A 20,302-nucleotide genomic window follows, 5' to 3' on the forward strand; every position below is an offset into this window, starting at 1 on the left:
CATAAAATATTGTATTGATTAAATAGCTAACATAAGCATTGGCAGTACTGGACTGTCCCACAGGGAAATATTTAATTTTAGGAGGAAAACAAGGTATCCTGCTTGTTATTTCAGTATCTTGTAGGGACAGGAATAATTAGTATGGTTCATTCTAAGCAACAAAATTCCCACCCCCTTCCAGGTAATGACACTATTACTAGAGGTGAAGACAAAAGTGCAAAGGCACTATGTACAGTAACCCCCCCCCCCCTTCGGTACCTTCCAATTTCACTTACCCATATGCCCTAAGAAATTTCTAAATCCTCCAATATGGTTATATGTTACGCTTCTACCAGAAGTTACCATAGATTTGCCCTGGGGGACCTAGCAAATTCCTAGAATGGATACAGCTCTAGGAATGTTCTTGGTCCTCTAGGGTGAATCTCCAGTAAGTTCTAGTAGAAATTGTTAATTTCAGTAGACTTCGTTATTAGCCACTGTTTCCTGATTCCACAATAAGTTCAGGAACCTGTTCCCTGGGAATATGAGGGTCCTAGTATAATAGTAGACCTGGCTCTTCAGGGATGAATGCAGGCACATCTAAGCACGAAAGGGGATTCCTTTTTGTACCTTTTCCCAGAAGTATGACAGCAACTGTCAATAGCCAGGGTCTATTTTCTTCATGCTGATACAGTTTCAATTGAATCTTATAGGTATCCTTGCCCTGACATGTTCTATTCCAGCTCTGTAACAGAGCTACCTGCATTATGTAATTCAGTCTGTATAGAAGGAAAGTGAAGGGCGGGAGCACTGACCAAAGAAGAGGTTTACATACCATTTGTCTCTGTGCAGCTTAAACTCATCTCAGAAATGGTGATACTTTAATTTGTTGATATTATTGCCATGTTTTAAACCAAATTTGTTTAAGAGCCCCATGGGTCCCTCACTGGAAAATAGGTGGCATAAAAATACAAGAATTGCGGTATATATCATTAACAGCATTGGAATAACCCAGGTTCTTGAGTTTTATATTCAAGCTGATTCAACATACTGTTTCCTTTTGAAGTTATTGGAGTTCTAGAAGTGATTTAACACAAGTTGTCTTGATTTAGTTTCTCATTTAGGTTGAGCACTAGATTCCTTGGAGGAAAAACCCACAATGGATCGAAGCAGTGACCAGCACTTTCTCCATGGCATTCTTGGGAGAACTGTGAAACTCACACTGAAACACAGCACATTCCAGGGGGTTTTGCAACATTTGGATCCCAGCCCAAGTATTCTTCTAAATAAAGGTTCTGCTCTTGTTTTGAATTACATCAGTTTCTTTGGAAAATTATTGCTTAATGGGTATTCTTTGGTCTTCTAGATTAGAGGACAGGCAGCTTCTCCATTTTCAGGCATTGGTTTAGCATTATGTTTTTAGTGTATAGTTGTGAAGTATGTCAATAATAAAGTATATGAGTAAATATCAAAAGTTGTTATACTCAAATCCAAATAAACTCTTGAGCTCTCAAGAGAAAGAAATAACGTTCCTGTAAATCAAAGTCTAGGCCCCAAGAACTTCTTAAGATCTTATCAGACCTATGGTCAACCACTTGGGTATCCTTTTAAAAGACATTTTCAAAATAGCTTCGCGAAACAATAGTGGGGAGTAAAAGATCGTATTAAAACTGATTCTACTTGTAATCATTGTTTGAAAAATTAAAGGGGCAAATGGAACAGAGTACATTATATTAATTGACAGCTTGCGATGTTCCAGTATTATATCACATATTGGTCCATATGCTTGTTATCCGTTCTCAGGAAGGCACTGAGGAGCAATCTCCTTTACTAACGAGTTAATCCATGCATGACAATCGAATAGGCAGGAATCCACATTATTTTCTATTGCTACTGTTAGATTCCCTTGCCAATTTTTATTATCCTGCTTTGATGCTGGATGGGTTTAAAGCCTTTTCCTCTTATGAAGAGAGACTTATTACTATAAAATATGTGTAAAGTAAAAGCTTAGATATAGAAAAGAAAATAAGAGGAGAGAGCCAGGAAAAAAGGAGGGTTCTGGAGAAAAATTTAAAGAAGACTGTCCCTCTGATTGGGGATGAGAGAAATCATGAAAATATGACAATTCACAAAATATCTACCCATTGGGTCTCAAAGGATAACAGAGAAGTTGATTCACAGAAAACCCTCCCAAAATGAAGAAAAATAAACACCTGATTAATAAAATACATAATATACAAAGTTAGATAATGGTTGGAAAGGGAGAGAATTTAATGGTAGTAACTGAAAAGAATGTTAACTCCTGTCTGTCTAGGGGGCACGTGGGGACTAATCCCTTAGTAGAACAAATAGCTTCTCTTGCCATCCTAGAGTGAACATTCATGATAGATATAACTTCTCATTCTTAGGCAATGTAGACTTTAGTCTTATAAATTATTATGTTTATACATAAGGAAAGTTCAAAGAAAGGAACAAAAATGCCCACAGTATTTTAGTAGTGCTAACTCTTACACAACTGCTTAAAATGCAGCCTTGTCATAAGCAATATTGTACTTAGAAGTTCAAAAGACTCTGATATATCTCTACAGGGTATAGGAGGTTTAGTCCATACACTTCTGAATTCCAGGTTACTCTGGGATTAAAAGCACATGAATTGCTTTGTGTTTCAGGTGTGTCTTCCTGGCAGGTAGAGTGGCAGTACAGCATTCCTCTCTTCTGCCTCTAGCTGTGTATTCAGTTATTTGCCATTATTATCAGTCTGCGATCCTAGATGAACAGGAAGAAATTCAGTTAAGAGGAAGCCTAGTCTCTGTTTTTTATCAAAGCAGACAATCATAAGCACTGGACATCCTGGAATGATTGCCATGTCAATTGTTCTGAAAGGACTATAGAGTTGTAAGAGATCCCATGGATCTTCTTTTCCAACTCCTGACGTGTTCGTGGAGCAAAACAATAACAGAACTGTTGCAAGAGACTTAATTTGAAAGCTCAGTGGTTAGTTCTTAGGACCCTACAGATTGAATATATTTGTTGCATCTTTGTAGTATTTTACTTGTATCTATTAAGGAAAAAACATACATTATGTAAGTAACAGCATTCCTATACTGCACTGAATACCGTTTTTCTTCTCTGTAAGATTCTATCAGCAGAATATTGTTAGATATAGCTACCCCACTCCACCAAAAAGTGCAGACATTTTAATATTAGAGTTATTTAAAGGGGCCTATGTTTTTGTGAAATTTCAAGGCTGTAAGATTGGTTAAATAACCAAGAGTTGCTTATGTAATTCTGAATGTATTTTGTATAAATGAAATGTAATTTATTATTAAAAATTCCTTAGCTACCCTCATGCTGGGAATTCTTTACTTGTCCTGTTGACTTTACATAGTACACTGGAGTGCAAAATAGTACTTGAAATTGTTCTGTTTATGTGAACACTGGATCAAATACTTAAAATGTTTGTTGAATGCATTCTAATAGCATTGAGAAATAATTAATACAGCTATATTTTATTCAGCAGGAGAAGAAAAATTATCATTTGTACTGCCCTAGTTACTCAATAGCTGGCATCTATTGATAATATTCCAAAACCATGATACGGTTGAACTATTATAGTCATGTGTGCAAAGGTTCCTCCTGTTGTATTTTCAGCTTTACATTTTGTTGCTTTTTAAAAAAACAGTCTTGGTTAGCTTGAAAAAGAAGAGGCTAAAGAACTTAGTTCTTGACAGACCAGAGTCTTATTTGGAAAGTTGAATCTGGCAGGATATTCAAAGTGCTTAATTTCTATATCTAGATCTTGCTGTATTGCTAAACATTCATGGCAACTAATGGTAGAAACTACCTTCACCACCTCTGAATATCAAACAAGACTTTTAAATGGTCAAGAAGTGTAGACCTTGCATAAGAAAGACAACAAACCTGTTAAAACAGGCTGAGCTTTTCCAAGCACCCTGAAGCTGGTGATGACAATATTATGTAACTCAAGAAGAAAGGAAAATAATGGCAATGTCCTACACAACTTGCTTATTTTAATTAATGTCCTACTTTGTATATATTCAAGTATGACATCCTCTCCAATGTGAATAAGCAATTTATACAAATAACAGAATATATATGAACAAATCGAGCATAAGAACAAATATTTGCAGGAGAGTTCCATAATTACAAAATCATTCCTATATTGCTCCATCCATGTTGCATTGAGGAGTGCTTATATTATTGATATGGCATGAAGGAGCAATCCATCAGGACTGGGCTTAACACCTGCATGCCAACCAGACTGGCAAAATATTAAAAACAATTCACCTGGCACCTTGAAGTTAAACCCAATCATAATGCATTTCTCCTCCTGCCCATCCCAGAATGAACCTTCATGGTAATTCCTATTTCTCATTTTATATCTTAGATTCTAATCTAAGTCGGTAACATTTCTCTTTCTGTATTTCAGTTAAAAACTTGGAAAGTGGCAGATATGTACCAGGAGTCAAGATGTTTTTTGGCTATGAAATTATTAATGGTGAGATGCCCCTCCTTTTACTTGGGCATTTTCTGTTAGGCTGTATGCCACAGGAATTTTAATTCCCTCTTACTATTATGTTTTCTTACTCTTAATAATTGCAATGTCTTCATTAAAATGAATAAATTGGGGGTCATTCTGAGGTTCCACTCAAAATTTACTGTAACAAATACTTCTCAATCAGTTAATTATCCCAACCTTTAATTGTCATATCTTTAAACTAAATACACAATTTGATGAGCAGTTGCGGGAGCATGTATTCAGAATGTTAGGTGGGTACGAATGTGAGACAAGAACCGACGAAGGAGAAAAAACAAGGTAGAAGATTAGAAAGAAGAGTAGAGGGGAAGGAAAGAAAAGGTAGTTGGAGATTGTAAGGACAGAAGGAGCAAAAATAGGGCAACTTGGAGGAGACAAGAGTGCCTGAAAAGAGAAAGAGGGAAAAGTGCTAGCTGTAGCAATGACAGAAAGATGTAATTTTCTTCCATGCTTCAGTTTATGGCATTTTCTCTGTGAGGTGGGAAAATCTGACTATTGTTTTGCTCCATGAGTCTATGACTACTGAAAAGGCCAATGAACCTTTCTTGGGGGTATCAAAGGACCTTCATTTGTGTGGTGAAGAAAAAACATTAACTCTGCACCCCAGCAAAGCTACAGCTGATACTTTAACATTTTTCCTCTTCACTGAGTTGGCAGTATTGATGTTGCAATTTTATATTCACACAATGATCACTGTACCAAACCAGATTGTTGGACTCCCCCCCCCCCTTGCCCTAATTCCTTGTTTTTGTGCCATCATATTTTATGAAGATTTCTAGAAAACTTAGAAATTTGCATCACTTTTGCAACACTTCAGTGATCTTAATAAGAAGATATTTCCATTTCTGCTTTTTTGTTTTGTTCTGTTTTGACAGAAGGGTAGAAGAAGCATTTCCTCACTTCAGAGAAAACCTCAGCAAAAAAAACCACCCTAAAAAACAATATTTTAAGGGACCTGGAAGTGGATCTTCTGCCCAGATTTTCTTCCCTATTCATTTTTATTCCTTCAATAGAGTTAGATACATTTTGTGTTCTTCCAGAGGGACATCCTGTCACTTGTTCAGAACCCTGGTTTTGTCTGGAAAAAATATGTGTGTGTTTTGCACTAGTGTCTCCTTACCAGCTGCATCTTCCTATTGCCTCCTATGTTTCCCAGCCAAGCTCATGAAGTTGTCATAGGATACGTGAAGGGCTAATACTTACTGCTAGTCTGAATAAATACAGACACACAACGCTGAACTCCCTGGGTGAAGAGCTATACATTTCATTCATTTCATTCTGCAGTAACAGCAATTTTGTAAGAAATACAAAGGGCAAACTTTGCTAGGACATACAGTGTTCCCCCACTTATCGCGGGGGTTACGTCCAGGACCACCCGCAATAAGTGAAAATCTGTGAATTGGGGACACTATATTTATTGTAATAGTTATACTTTATTTTAGCAGTTACAATATATAGTACATGGGCAGAGAAGAAGAATGGAAGCTAAATAACTTTTTTTTTATTTCCAACCCTTCCCTACTCTCCCGCCTCTCCCTTTATTTCTCCCTTTCCCCCCTTCCAAAACCGTTTCATAATTTTTTACCATGTTTCACTTGAAAAAAAAACTTAATAAAACCTGCAAAACAGCAAAAATAAAAAATAAATGTGTACATTAATATTTTTTGAAAACCCGCAAAACAGCGAGGGCGCGAAAAGCGAACCGCGAAGTAGCGAGGGAACCCTGTATATCTCTATTGCTATGTCCCTCTTTTTTAAGGATGTGCTTTAGAGTGTAGTGAAAGTGGTTGTGTGAAAGCCAATAATATGCTGGGGAGAATTTCTTACAGCAAATTGTCATCACAGCCCTCCACAAAAATGCTTCTGTCTTCATTTTTTTCTGTTGGTGGAAGATCAGTTGCACTAAGAAAAATAATTACAAGTTGCTATATCCTTTTAACATGTTAAAGAGAAAATTGGATATAGTTTAGAGATTACTGAACAGAATGTTTTAAATCCTTATCTAAAATTACACAATTTGATTTTTTGTGCAATTTTCTCTCCTTCTCTCTCTCAGGTTGTTTAGTATTATTTAAAGTAATTTAGAAGTAACAAAATCTCTCAAGCTAGCACTTTGATTTCAAGTTACTTCTGCCAGTTTAGTTTATTAAATATCTGTCTGAAAGAAAAACAATAATTTGATTTTTTTACATTTTATTTTATACATTTGATGTCTCTGTATCTTTTGTACAATCTTTTGTAATGTGCCTGTTTTTAATAATAATTATGCTTATATATGTTCATATTTAGATTGGCACGTGCAAATTTTTGCCGATTTTGTCCTCCCCCTTAGTCATGTATTTGTGACTATCCTTCTCCTACATATTTTCCTCTTTCTTTCTCTCCTGAAGAAAAATTGCCTCAACTTGATGCAGTAAAGCTTGGGGTAAAGGTGGCTTCTATTGATATCACTGGAACATTTTTCCTAATCTGAGTTTGCCCTGGGGGATTTTGGGTGAGGCACAGTGCAATGGAAGAAGAAAATTAACCCTTCCCTTCCACATTGAGCCCATGGGTTAACCTTTCTGTCTTCAACTGTAACATGTAAACTAGGGGAGGGGAAAAAGTACAGTGCCATAAGTAGGAATGCAAGGCTTTGTGGGCCCAGACCTAGTGGCAACATCCCTCCAGGTGCACTGTATCCTAGCAAAGAAAGAACTTAAATTCTCATTGTTCCATGTGGGCATCTGAATTTAAAGAATGCTGATGGGCATAAAGTGATCAACTGAAAAGTACCAAAATGTTCACGGCTGAAACACATTCAAGTGCCAGTGTCCCAGTGATGAGTAGTTTCTAATATTTGACTTACCCGTTAATAGTTCATAGTTCAATTTAATTTATCCCATGTACATTTTTGAGGGGGATACAGGAAATGGTTGTTATCACATTTTTCTGTTTTTCACTTGTACAATATGATTAAAATCAAGAGGATTGCAGGGGAGAATTATGGTTTAGGTTTACATTGAATTGTATTATTATCACCATTATCATCATCATTCTGCATTTCTCCCAGGACTTGGACTCAAAGTGGCATACAATCTTAAAAACTATACAATTAAAAAACCTACAAAATATAAAATAGAATTAAATATCATAGTTACTCAAATAATTATTAAAAGTAAAAAACTGTCTAAAATCATTATTTGTACCATACACATTACCTACCCTTCTTATGTTCCCTGAATGTTGTTTACTTTACCCCCACTAACCTTAAAACCTTATACATATTTAATTTTGTCTTTCTTAAGCTAGCTTCATTTTTAGTTTAGGCAGCTTATTTTTCCAAATATGTCAGTGAAATAATCCTACCTTTTTTTGTCAATAGCATCTAAAGGATTGTAGGGAATCGTTCAGGAGAACGAATCAATGGGGCCATTTTCTGCTTTCATAAAGTGTGTGTATTTAATGTAAAACTGCAGTGTACTTCAAACATGCAGAATCAATGCCCATTTCCTTCTGGCTCCAATTTTGGTAGTTTTACTTGATTGATAGTCATTGTGTTATTACTTGACATTGAAGGTTTTGGCACATCTTCCACTTTCTGTGGGTCAAGCGTAGTTCCTGGTTGAAGGTTGTTTCTATAATAGGACCTGCTGGTTTATGTTTCAGTGGAGTTACTTGATAACATAGAACAACATGCAGGAGAAGGAAAAACAACAACTGCCACTAAGTGTAGGTATGTATGAAGAGGGTTTTTTCAGACTCCTTATTTAAGTAAAATAATTACTAAACATATGAATAACATAATTTGTGCAGAGACATTGCAGTTACCAAAATACCTACATCAAACAAAGGAGAACCATTGAAGCCAAGCATTCAGGATCTTGAAGCTCATTTCCAAGAGATGCAGGAGGTCAGGCTGAGTACCTTCAAATATATCTTTACAGGTAACTAAAAGAAATTAGGTCTGATATCTAAACTGTGGATCATGTTTTTGTATCCCACTTACGGATTTCCATGTGTTGGGGGACTGCAAGACCTAATAACCCAAGCCAGCAGCAGAATGAATGTTAAGGATGGCCAAGAGTTGCATTCTGTCAATATCTGAAGGACTGTATGTAACAACTAAGTAGCAGTTTGCTATGCTGCCAAATTTTTTTTTAAATGATTAACTTCATCATTAAAAAAGAGAGATGTGAATTAGGTGCTGGTGCAAAACTGAATATTTGTGAGCAACGCTGCTATAAATGTATAAACAAGTATAAAGTTTTATCTCTTCCAAGAAAGCCTGGAAAAGGTTACAGCTCAAAATTATAATATTCTTGTATTTGAAGCATTTCACTTGGTAGCTATAGGCAACAAGGAATCACACATAAGCAACTCAGAAAGTTGTTGAAGCCAGGATGAAGGGCTCAGTCCCTCTCCAGCCCTTTCTGAAGCTGGAGTGGACTTCAGAGGAAGGAGGTGTCTCTTCTTCCCCTTCAAATGCATTTGACTGCAGCTCCCGTCATCATCAATCCCCGCGTAGGCTGACCATAATAAGACATGTGACCCATCATGGGGGGGCTGCTTCAGGAGGTTATACTGAGTACAATCAAACAAGATTTTAATGTATACTTTTTATATTGCAGAAGATCAGAGGGAGAAAATTGAATATGTTGTTGTTGATCAATTCCAGAAGAAATTTGGCTATGCAGTGAGTATAATCTTGTGTTCTGCTTGAGTCTTCTGCTCAGTCTACTGTTGGTTTTTACACTGGGAAAAGCATATTTGTGTGTTAGGCTCTTCTGATCAGTATTGCAGTTCCAGCCACTTTTCTACCAGATTTTTCGATTTGAACATGCTATAAGGAATGGTATGAAAAGCTGTGTGTCACTGGTCTTGACCAGCATCATACAATTGGCTACTATCCTGGGATGGTGGTGGTGAATTTATTTCCTTTGAGATTATTTCCTCTCAGAGCCAAGATGGGGCAGCTAAAGTATTTGGATTTTTATTAAAAGTTTGAAAGTAGTGAATTCAATGGAGAGGTGGTAGAATCTCATTAACTATTGCCCGGCCTTTTGTTGGTTGAGAGATTGTATGGCTCTGTGAGGCAAGAGGCAATGACAATGATAGTAGCACTGCTTGTTGGGTCTTCCATATCAGACAGGCTATTGTAGAAGAGCCAAAACAAAAAATGCAAAACAGCTACTATGTACAGTTGCAATAGAGGGAGATATTCTTTTCGTGTCAGGAGCGACTTGAGAAACTGCAAGTCGCGGAAATGATACTGGTGGAAGATCTTACAGAGACAACAACAGTGGTGCCATAGCTAACTCTTGTTAGTATTAGAAGGAAGGCAGTGGTAAACCACTCCTGAAGCTTTCTAACTTGAACACCCTGTGATGAGAAAATGCAAAATGAAACAAGAGCATCTGCTAGAAGATGAGTCTCCAGGGTCAGATGGCAGTCAGCAAGCTGCTAGGGAAGAGCAGAGGACAAGAACAAGTAGCGCTGTGGCTAATGAAGCAACTGGGCTTAAGCTGATAGAATGTTCAGCTGTGACATGTTCAAACTGAACACCATATTATCAGACCTTAGAATGTGAGAAGTCAGACTTAGGGAAAAATAGGCATTGTAAAACAGCAAATTGAATATATGAACACTAGCTGTGCCCAGCCACGCATTGCTGTGGTGTAGTCTGGTGGTATGGAAAATAAAGTAACGAGAAGCAGCCAGGCTTTGAAGCTGCAAGGCTATTCAGTGCTAATCAAGTTGGGTAACAAAGAGGTTTATATATCTGAAATGTCCATGGTGGTAGAATAACTCTTCTCTGCTTGAGGTAGATGTGAATGTTGCAATTGATCTCCTTGATTAGCATTGAATAGTCTTGCAGCTTCAAGGTCTGGCTGCTTAGTGCCTGGGGGAATCTTGTATTGGGAGGTGTTTGCTAGCTCTGATTGTTTCCTGTTTGGAATTTCCATTTTGGGCCCTCCAGGTGTTTTGAACTTCAACTCCAACAATTTCTAACAGCTCAGATTATATGATACATATGTCATACTATATGTGTGTATGTATGTATACATTTATTATTCCAAACAGGAAGCATGTGCCAACTTGGGCCCACCTAGTGTTTTGGACTTTAACTCCCACTATTCCTAGTGTACTGTTTGTTAGCAATTGTGGGAGTTGGAGTCCAAAACACCTGGAGGGCCCAAGTTTACCCATGCCTGTTGTAGCCCCTGGCATGTCACCCAACATAAAATGTTTGGGCTGTATTATATTCTAGCTGCATTCTTGGGCAGAAGAGGCTGCAGGCTTAGGAAAACGAGAACTCCCAGCCATCAAAGAGGTCTTAAGATGCAGCCTTCAAAGTTACTAGGCTAACTTAGGTTCTGCAAAGGTCAAGGTGGGAAAGAGGGTGCTGTTTTAGGCAAGGCGCAACCAGTGGTGCAGTACAGAATTTCTTCCCAAATATCTTCCCTTGGCAATTTGAATTGGTAGTTCTGCTACTCGCCTTGGCCACTGACGCGAAGAACATCAGTCTGTCAACCAACACGGGGCCCAAGGTGGTCAAAGTCCAGAAGAAGAGGCCCAACCCAAAAGGAATGGGGGGGGTCCCAGGCAGAGCCTTAACAGGAGCACACACGCAGCAGCTGTGAAGGGGCAAGGACAGAAAGCTGCCATCTTGCTTAAGGTCACACATGGGCCTTTCCCCCCAGAGAGGGGAAGAAGGAAAGCAGCTGAGCGGCTGCCATCTTTGCTAAGGGCAAATTGAGCTAAAAGTGGGGCCCAACTGCATCCGTTCTACAGTGTGTGTCCAAGCCGCAGCCTGACTCCATGGCTGGACCTCACTTGGCTCCAGCAGGGACAGCCAGCTCACTATGGATGGTTGGTGCATTTTTTTTCTTCCATTGCACTGTTACTTAATCTTGGTTTTGGGGGACTTTATGCTCATTCCTGGTTTTTTGTTTGTTTGTTTGTTTGTTTGTTTAGTGGAGGTCATACCTTGGATGTGTTGGTGTATTGTGGCCAAATTTGGTGGTATTTGCGTCAGTGTTTTTTTTTTTGTTAACTTGGTCCTACAAACTGACAGTACATTTTATATATCAAGATTGGAGGCAAGCAAGTTATAATCTACAGAAATGTTTAGTCAAAGAATTACACAGTGACTCAGGAAATGAAAAACCAAGGAAAAATGGGATTGCATTAATAATGAAGACTGGTGTATCAAAAGCAGTCAAATGATACAGTCCAAAGTCTGAGTAAATAATATCAAAGAGTTGTATTAGTCCAGAAGATCAGTATGCAAGGGAATCTTGTAACACCTTAGTGACTGAGAGAATGGAGTTGGTAGTACAGTAGAGTCTCACTTATCCAACACTCACTTATCCAATGTTCTGGATTATCCAACGCATTTTTGTAGTCAATGTTTTCAATATATCGTGATATTTTGGTGCTTTATTCGTAAATACAGTAATTACTGCATAACATTACTGCGCATTGAACTACTTTTTCTGTCAAATTTGTTGTATAACATGATGTTTTGGTGCTTAATTTGTAAAATCATAACCTAATTTGATGTTTAATAGGTTTTTCCTTAATCCCTCCTTATTATCCAACATATTCGCTTATCCAACATTCTGCCAGCCCGTTTATGTTGGATAAGTGAGACTCTATTGTATAAGCTGTCATAAACTAAATCTTCCTCAGGTGCATGGAGTGAAATGTTTCAACTGAATAACTAAGCATAAGAATTCTTAAGTGAATTGTTTGACACTCGCCTCCCCAAATCACCTAATTTGAGGAAAGAAAAGCATAACTACAGTATACATTTTGAGAATTCAGGAGGGAATAATCTAGTAATCTATTTAGGGAAATACAAGGAAGGGTATTCTGTTATGCTTTAGAATGCCTTAATCTGAAAATATGTCTGTATAAGTAATGTCCAAGAAATTGACATTCTGATTTATTCTTTATGAACCATCCTATAAAAGCCCTACTACGTTTTATCCATATTGAAATTACTCACTACGTTTGATAGTAAAAAAAGTCCGTGTTGCATTCCTTGTTTTCCAAACACGCCTTTAACTATAATTTCTCTTCCCCCCTCCCTATCACTAGATGATGCACATCAAAAAGCAAACTGTATGCGGTATAGCAGCCGAGGGTATCAATTTATGTCGTTATGGAAAACTGTCTTGGCTTCAAGTAAGAAAATACACTGAAAATTTTGCCTGAAACTTGTATGAATTTTTTATTCTGTGATTCTTAATCAGTACAGTAATCACTTTCTGGGAAATAGATGTAGAGAAGAAAAATATGTTCTGTCCTTGCTTTTTAGTATCACCTCTTTTTTTCCTCCTTTTAGTTTGACTGTTCTATCTTTGGTTTAACAAATAGAAGTGTGATGTCCCTGGGAACCTTCAAATTGGAGGCAGGATGAAACTTGATAACATTGGTTAGCTTATGTAGTACATTTATTCTCACTATAAAATAATCAAGTAAACTGCTAGCTACCATTATCTACCAATTCACAGGATGTAGGTGAAATCAAGTTCTGTTCATCAGCCAGTGGACCCCAGCATCTATTCCTGGAGTACTCCTTGAACTCCACCATAGGGCTCTATCCACCCCTAACATTTTTTCTTCAAGACTACATAGCAGGAGCTTTTTCATGCAGTACCCTAAGACAGGGTACTACTGTCATGGATAGGTCAATTGTTTTAGCTAGTCTAATCATCATCAACAACAATTTATTGATTAGCCAGTTGGCCTTATCAAGAACAGATAGGACAAACACACCATACAACATACATCTAGTTCACTTAAAATAAAATACAGATATACAGGTATTTGCCAGCTTGGTGCCAATGTAGCTTAGCCAAAGATGTATGCATCAACTATCCTCGTCTCCCATACACTGTACCCCAATCTGATCTATGTACTCCTATCTCCTTTTAGCAGCTTTAAACAAATACAGAACCACTTTTGTTTTAGCTAGTCAATTGCATGTCTTTCGTAATTATATAAGAAACTAAATTTTTGTAGTACTGTATCTGTTTGAATATTTTTTTCTTTAAAAAATCAGATGAATACTAGGGGCATGCAAAATTTGTTTTGTCAGTTCAGCTTTCAGATAATTTTGGAGATCTGGCAGCTGAGCCAGTCCAGGAAGGACCCCTTCAGAGCCTTGCTGGAGCAAAAAACGGACCATCTAATCCTTTGGCTAAAAATTCAGGAAATATTAGTTGATTCGGACTTACTTTTCACATTAGTATTCTGACTGTTCATTTGTTTTGTAAGCACAAGCAGGCAGCAACTCCTCCATGGTAGATGGGGCTAAGTGGTGAATGCAGACACACTTGCTGCATCATGTTTCTTAGCCAATCAGGTCTGGTTTTGTCCATTCTCCTCCCATCTTGTGGTGCGCACAGGTTTGGACTTCAAATCCCAGAAAACCCTCTTATGTTTTTTTAAAGTGTTATTGGTAGAAACTTTTAACAATTTCCCCAAAATGGATTAGCGAAATGATTTGAAATTTGGTAGGCTTGCAGTTGTAAATGTGCCGTACAGTCATGGCAAGTTTCATCCTGATAGCCATATAAATGATGGAGAGACGAGCCTCTAAAGTTCCCCCATTGGTGCCAATGGACTGAGTCTTCCCAGAACGAAAACGGAACTCCAGATCCTGAATTATGAATCCAACCCCCCACCCCATTTCCCCCGAAAATGATTCTACCATTTCATACACCCCTAATGAATACAGATTGAGGAAATAGTGAGTTTCATAATCTGCTGTTAAACATTTTACTTGAAGTATATTTGACTGTGATGTCAAATGTATACAATACTGAAATTGCTGGAGAGTAATTACTGAGATTCATTTTATAAAAACATTTTCATTCTAATACTTAAATAATAGTGCTTTTAATTCTGGTCTGTTCTGCACACTTACCATAGGTAGCAACGAGAAGCCAAGTTTTCTTATTTGACATTTTTCTTCTGGGACCTCGAGTGTTCAAGAATGGACTTCAAATTATATTGGAAGATCAGCATATTTTGAAAGCAAGTATTTATAAAACACTAGCTTTGCCCGGCCACATATTGCTGTAGCTTATGGAAATCATTTGTTGGCCAGGTGGAATGGCAGTGAATAGCCTTGCAGCCTCAAAGCCTGGTCGTTTTCTGGATTAGCTGAAGTAGCACCCTCAATCAAAGAGCTGCTTTGAAGCCTGTCTACTTCCTTAGTAGGGGAATCCGTGTTTGGCCAGCTTGAACTGTACTGAATAGTCTTGCAGCTTAAAAGCCTGGCCACTTTCTACATAGGGCATCTTTTCTAGGCCTGGTTGTATGGGACAGAGTAGCTTCATGGCTTCAGAGCCTGGGGGTTTTCTATCTAGGGGAAATCTTGATTGGCCAGGTTGCTGTTTGCAAGCCTGGCCGCTTTCTACCTTGCAGAATCCTTGGTTGGCCAGGTTGAATAGCAATTAATAGTCTCAGTGTGGCAGGTATGAATGCTGCAATTAGCCACCTTGATTAGCATTTAATGGCCTTGCAGCTTCAAAGCCTGTTTGCTTCCTGCCTGGGAGAATCCTTTGTTGGGAAGTGTTAGCTGGCCTTGATTGTTTCCTTTCTAGAATTTCCAATTCCCCTGCTTTCAGAGTGTTTCTCTTTATTTACTGTCCTGGTTTTAGAGATTATATTGTTCTGTATTATTAAACCACAGTAAATTTTTCATATTACAGTAGAGTCTCACTTATCCAACATTTGCTTATCCAATGTTCTGGATTATCCAATGCAGTCGGCCTTTTAGAAGTCAGTGTTTTTGTAGTCAATGTTTTCAATACATTGTGATGTTTTGGTGCAAAATTCGTAAATGGAGTAATTACTACATAGCATTACCGCACATTGAACTACTTTTTCTGTCAAATTTGTTGTATAACATGATGTTTTGGTGCTTAATTTGTAAAATCATAATGTTAATTGACGTTCAATAGACTTTTCCTTAATCCCTCCTTATTATCTAACATATTCGCTTATCCAACGTTCTGCCGGGGTGTTTATGTTGGATAAGTGAGATTCTACTGTATATTTATAATCTTATATTATCTCCTTAGAACTGGATTATATGAGGCTCCTTCTACACAACTGTATAAAATGCACACTGAAGTGGATTATATGGCAGTGTGGACTCAAGATAATCCAGTTCAAAACAGATAATATAAGATTATAAATGGGTAATATAGCTGTGTGGAAGGGCCTTGAGTCTACACTGCCATATAATCCAGTTCAAATCAGATAATCTGTATTTTATAGGCAGTGTGGAAGAGGCCTGATTGAAGAGGCCCTGGGCGCCATTAAATGGCTGAGTGGGTTGCTAGAAGACAAAGTGGGCGGAGCTTAGCCTTCTAACTGGCAGCAATGGGAAAGAAACAGTTATTCCTCTCCCTCTAATTAGGACTTTATTTTTCTTGGTTTTTTTTATGTAAAAACACAGTCCGGATTACCATGTCTTTTGTGGCCAAATTTGGTGTGTTTTGGTTGTGTACTTTTGTTGTTTAAGTTAAGGGAAAAACTATCAGAACATTTATATATATACTAGCTGTGCCCGGCCACGCCTTGCTGTGGTGAAGTATGGTGATATGGGAAATAAAGTATTGAGGAATTGTGGTAGTTAAGGTAAAGGGTAAAGGTTTTCCCCTGACGTTAAGTCCAGTCGTGACCAACTCTGGGGGTTGGTGCTCATCTCCATTTCTAAGCCGAAGAGCTGGCGTTGTCCGTAGACTCCTCCAAGGTCATGTAGCATGACTGCATGCCACGCCGTTACCTTCCTGCCGGAGCAGTACCTATTGATCTACTCACATTTGCATGTTTTTGAACTTTAGGGTTGGCAGAAGCTGGGGCTAACAGTGGGGGCTCTCTCCACTCCTCCAATTCAACCCTGAGACCTTTCAGTCCAGAAGTTCAGCAGCTCAGTGCTTTAACATGCTGCGCCATCAGGGGATATTATTTCCTAAAGCTTGTGAATATACAATATTTCTGATTTTTTTTTGTCTGTTAGAGGCAAGTATGAACGCTGCAATTAGGCAAAATGATTAGCATGTAATGGCTTTGCAACTTTAAAGCCTGGCTGTTTCCTCCCTGAGTGAATTTTTGTTGGGAGGTGTTAGCTGGCCCTGATTGTTTCCTGTCTGGAATTCCGTTTTCAGAACGGTGTTGTGAATGTAAAAACAGCAAGGATTATTTTTGCTGACATCTGGATCAATTAACTGTGATACTGCTTCTTCCTCACATTCTTTAGGTTATTCATGACTGCAGGTGGCTTTCAGATTGTCTTTCTCACCAGTATGGAATTGAGCTCACTAATGTCTTTGATACACAGGTAGGTTGTAAGCTGTTTTTTTCTGTAATTTTAAAAGGTAGTCCAAGACAATTTAGAAAGAAACACTTTATTAAGATGTATCAGATTCTATATCTCAGGGCAGCAGATACTGTAATAAACTCAGTTTGAGCCAGTCTAAAAAATTAAAAATTAAAAGTTAAGGTAAATTGTACTTCCTAAAACATATTAAACAGATCAATTAAAAGAAGACAATTTAAATCTAGTTAAGAATGTCCCACCCGATGGAACAAAGAAAAGAGCCCTGTAGAGAACACTTTCAAGGTCCAAAAGCCATTTAGGACTTTGATTGTCATGAAGATTGAATTCAGTCCAGAAGTGTGCAGGCAAACAGTGAAACTGCTTGGGACCAGTACAGTACAATCTCCATATCCATGGGGAATAAGTTCCAAGATGCTCTATGTATAGCTGGAGTGGTGGATAATAGTGAACTCTATAGTTAGACTATACTTTGGCTAGAAGTATATCCTGGAATCACCCTGGAGAACCTAGACAGGCCCACAAACACCTTTAAAGGGGAATATTTCTTGGAACATGGGTAAGTGAAACCTTGATATTGAATCCATGAATAAGGGAGTCATGTTATGTTATACAATTTCTCTGTTATGTTCTTGTCAGCAGTTTAGCTGCTGTGATCTGCACTAACTGCAGTTTCCAAGTTGCATTCAAAGGCAGCTCCATGTAGTGTTATACACAGGGAAGTTACCAGTGCACAAACTACTGTGGCTAGGTTATCTGTCTAGGAAAAACTGTTCCTGGCAGGCCCTTCTCTTCAAGGATGTTTGCTAATACTATATGCATATAATTAAATCATAACATTCAATTTCTAGTATGAATTCTGTTTCTTCTGAAAACTCTCCCCATTTTAAACGTATCATTATTTGGGGAAATAGATACAACATCTTGAAAATTTTGTCTGTGCTGCATTTATTTGTTACTTCTTAATGAATCATGGAATATGGTTTGTCACAGGGCTATGTTTTTTGTGACATTCTTTTGCTTATATGCCTGTACCTAACTTTATACTTTTGATTTCTTAAAGAATTCTTACATCTCCAAAAATGCATTCACTGAATTAAAAGCAAGTATATAAATAATTTTAAGATAGCACGTATGGCACAGCAATGTTTACAGCAATATTCCTGTATATTTTGAAGCCCTCAAATTGTGGAAATGTCATGTCAATCCCCTGTTTTCTTCCATAGGTCGCAGATGTTATGCAGTTCTCAGTAGAAACAGGAGGATTTCTTCCACTTCGCATCAGCAATTTGCAAGAGTGCCTAATAGAATACTTGGGAATGTCACGAAAGGATGTCTCTTTCATGGATCTAAGGCAGCGTGAGATTGAGGTAATCCTGCCATCTGGAATAGCACCATTTTATGATAACCTTTCAAGTACTGTATATGTACAATACTTTCTGTTTGTTTATAAGGGACTGCTTTAGTGAACATACTTTTTTTTCCAGACATGCACCTTCTGTATTTAGTCACAGGCCTACTTACTGAATATCTTAAGTTTTTTGCTGCGGTGTGATAGTGGTAAATGCCACAATCTGTATTACTTAAATATAGTCAGCCTGTTGGTTCCTGGGAGGGTGAGCAGCAATGTTCTGAAAGTACTTGACCTGCAGGAAGTTAAAGAGTCTAAGTAATTAGAGACTTACCTTCATGGAAGGAAAAAGAGATAAGAAGAAAGCTTAAGAACATCTCTGAAATGAGGACAAAGGTCTGAGAGTGAAAGTGCATGAAAAGAACAAATAGAGAAAAGGTAAAATGCAATAAAGAGCCAAGGCTGCAAGATGAGAGAACTGACAGCTACAAAAGGGAGCTGGAATCATAAAAGGTAGGTTTCAGGGCTTGGTGCAACCAAGAGCCCCATCAGGAGCATTGTTTGGGACCACAAGCTTGTTTTTCTTACCTCGGAATGAGAGTAATTGAACTTTAATATTCATATAGCTGAAAATGAAGTTTGTGCATAAGTTACTTTGATAATGTCTACAAGAGATATCAGAATTATTATTAAATTATTGTGTTAAAATTGAATTGCTTGTTTCTTGGGTAGTTCAGAGCAGAGACAAATGCAATTTGAGGATGCTGAATCATAGCTCTCAACCACCATGGGTGGCCAATGCCATATGGACCCGTGGTGCATGCAGGCTGGAAAGAGAGTCAAGAAACAAATTAGAATGGAACAAAACAAACAAAATCATACTTGGCCTGAAGTCTATTTTGGATATTTATTTTAAAATTTAAAATATTTAAGGAGCCATGGCCAGATTGTTTATTCAGGCTGGCTTCCAGGAGCACAAAACTCCCTTGTTGCAACAGCTTCATTAGTGCTGGTTATAACCTATCTGGTTCAGGTCCAAGCTATTTGGAAGATCTTATTTCCCTATATAAACCTGCTCATACACTGAGATCCTTAGGAGAGGTCCTTCTCTCAGTCCCACTACTATCACAAGCTCAGTTGATAAGGATGTCAGAGAGGGCCTTCTTGATAGCTGCCCTGGACCCTGGAACCCTTCCCAGGGAGACCAGAATACCCCCCCACCCATCCTTTTGAAATCTCTTTAGGTAGGCTTTTGAAGGTTTTTCAGATGGAGTGGGGAATTTGAGATTAGGAATTCTCTTTAGTAGGTTTTAAAACATGTTTTAATAAATGAAATATTTAATTCTAATATTTATATTATATAGGTTTTTTTAATTGTTTTGTTTTAAAGATTGTGAGCCACTTTAGATGCCAGTCCCACAAGAAAAGCATGGCAGAAATAAACATAAACGTAATAGTAACTATTAAAAGTAGCGCAGCTGGCTTCTGTGATCAATTTTAAAGCTTTTTTTAAAATTAAATTTTTTTTTAAAATTTAAAGCATACTTCATAGAATCATAGAGTTGGAAGAGACCACATGGGCCAGCTAGTCCAACCTCCTGCCATGCAGGAAAAGCACAAAGTACCCCTGACAGATGGCTATCCAGCCTCTGTTTAACTTCTAGGATAGACAATTGATCCCTTTTTTTGGCCAGAAAGAAGACTGTTTGGAGAGTCTGGAGGGGTATAAAAGTGCAAAAAAAATCATTAGATGGTCAGATCTAGTTTTTGAGAATTACTAAACATCCTTTCCTATTTTAAATAATTACATTTTTGTCATTTTACATGTGGACATGAAGAGAAACCCTGACGTATGGTTTATGAGACCCCTTTCACCTGCCCTGCTGAATGTGTTGGCTCTGGAAACAGTGTACCTCCTCCCTCTTCGCCTGATGCTGCTTGATGAAATTATGTCTGATTTAACAACTTTAGTGGATAGATACCTTAATGCATTTCGGAAGGAATCTGCAGACCTTTTTGGAAGCACAGAGGTAGGTTTAACCTCAGGGACATCTCCAGAAGATGAGCTCAA

The 20,302-nt window shown here is 37.9% G+C and overlaps 1 protein-coding gene across 10 annotated transcripts in view; it reads left to right on the top strand.

Moving 5' to 3' along the window:
* exd1 (exonuclease 3'-5' domain containing 1) overlaps positions 1-20,302 on the top strand; it is a 31,540-nt gene that overhangs the window by 3,416 nt on the left and 7,822 nt on the right. For 7 of the 10 annotated variants that reach the window (XM_008104463.3, XM_008104459.3, XM_008104442.3 and 4 more), the window contains 10 exons: positions 1,092-1,271; positions 4,430-4,498; positions 8,186-8,252; positions 8,333-8,463; positions 9,148-9,212; positions 12,623-12,709; positions 14,462-14,566; positions 16,803-16,883; positions 18,107-18,250; positions 20,070-20,261. In XM_008104463.3, the coding sequence (XP_008102670.1) occupies positions 1,139-1,271; positions 4,430-4,498; positions 8,186-8,252; positions 8,333-8,463; positions 9,148-9,212; positions 12,623-12,709; positions 14,462-14,566; positions 16,803-16,883; positions 18,107-18,250; positions 20,070-20,261 (1,074 nt within the window). In that variant the 5' untranslated portion in view covers positions 1,092-1,138. The remainder of the gene's footprint in view (positions 1-1,091; positions 1,272-4,429; positions 4,499-8,185; positions 8,253-8,332; positions 8,464-9,147; positions 9,213-12,622; positions 12,710-14,461; positions 14,567-16,802; positions 16,884-18,106; positions 18,251-20,069; positions 20,262-20,302) is intronic. The other 3 variants (XM_008104505.3, XM_008104512.2, XM_008104519.3) reach the window with 2 other exon arrangements.

Source organism: Anolis carolinensis, chromosome 1, assembly GCF_035594765.1.
Source record: "Anolis carolinensis isolate JA03-04 chromosome 1, rAnoCar3.1.pri, whole genome shotgun sequence".
Lineage (NCBI taxonomy): Eukaryota > Metazoa > Chordata > Lepidosauria > Squamata > Dactyloidae > Anolis > Anolis carolinensis.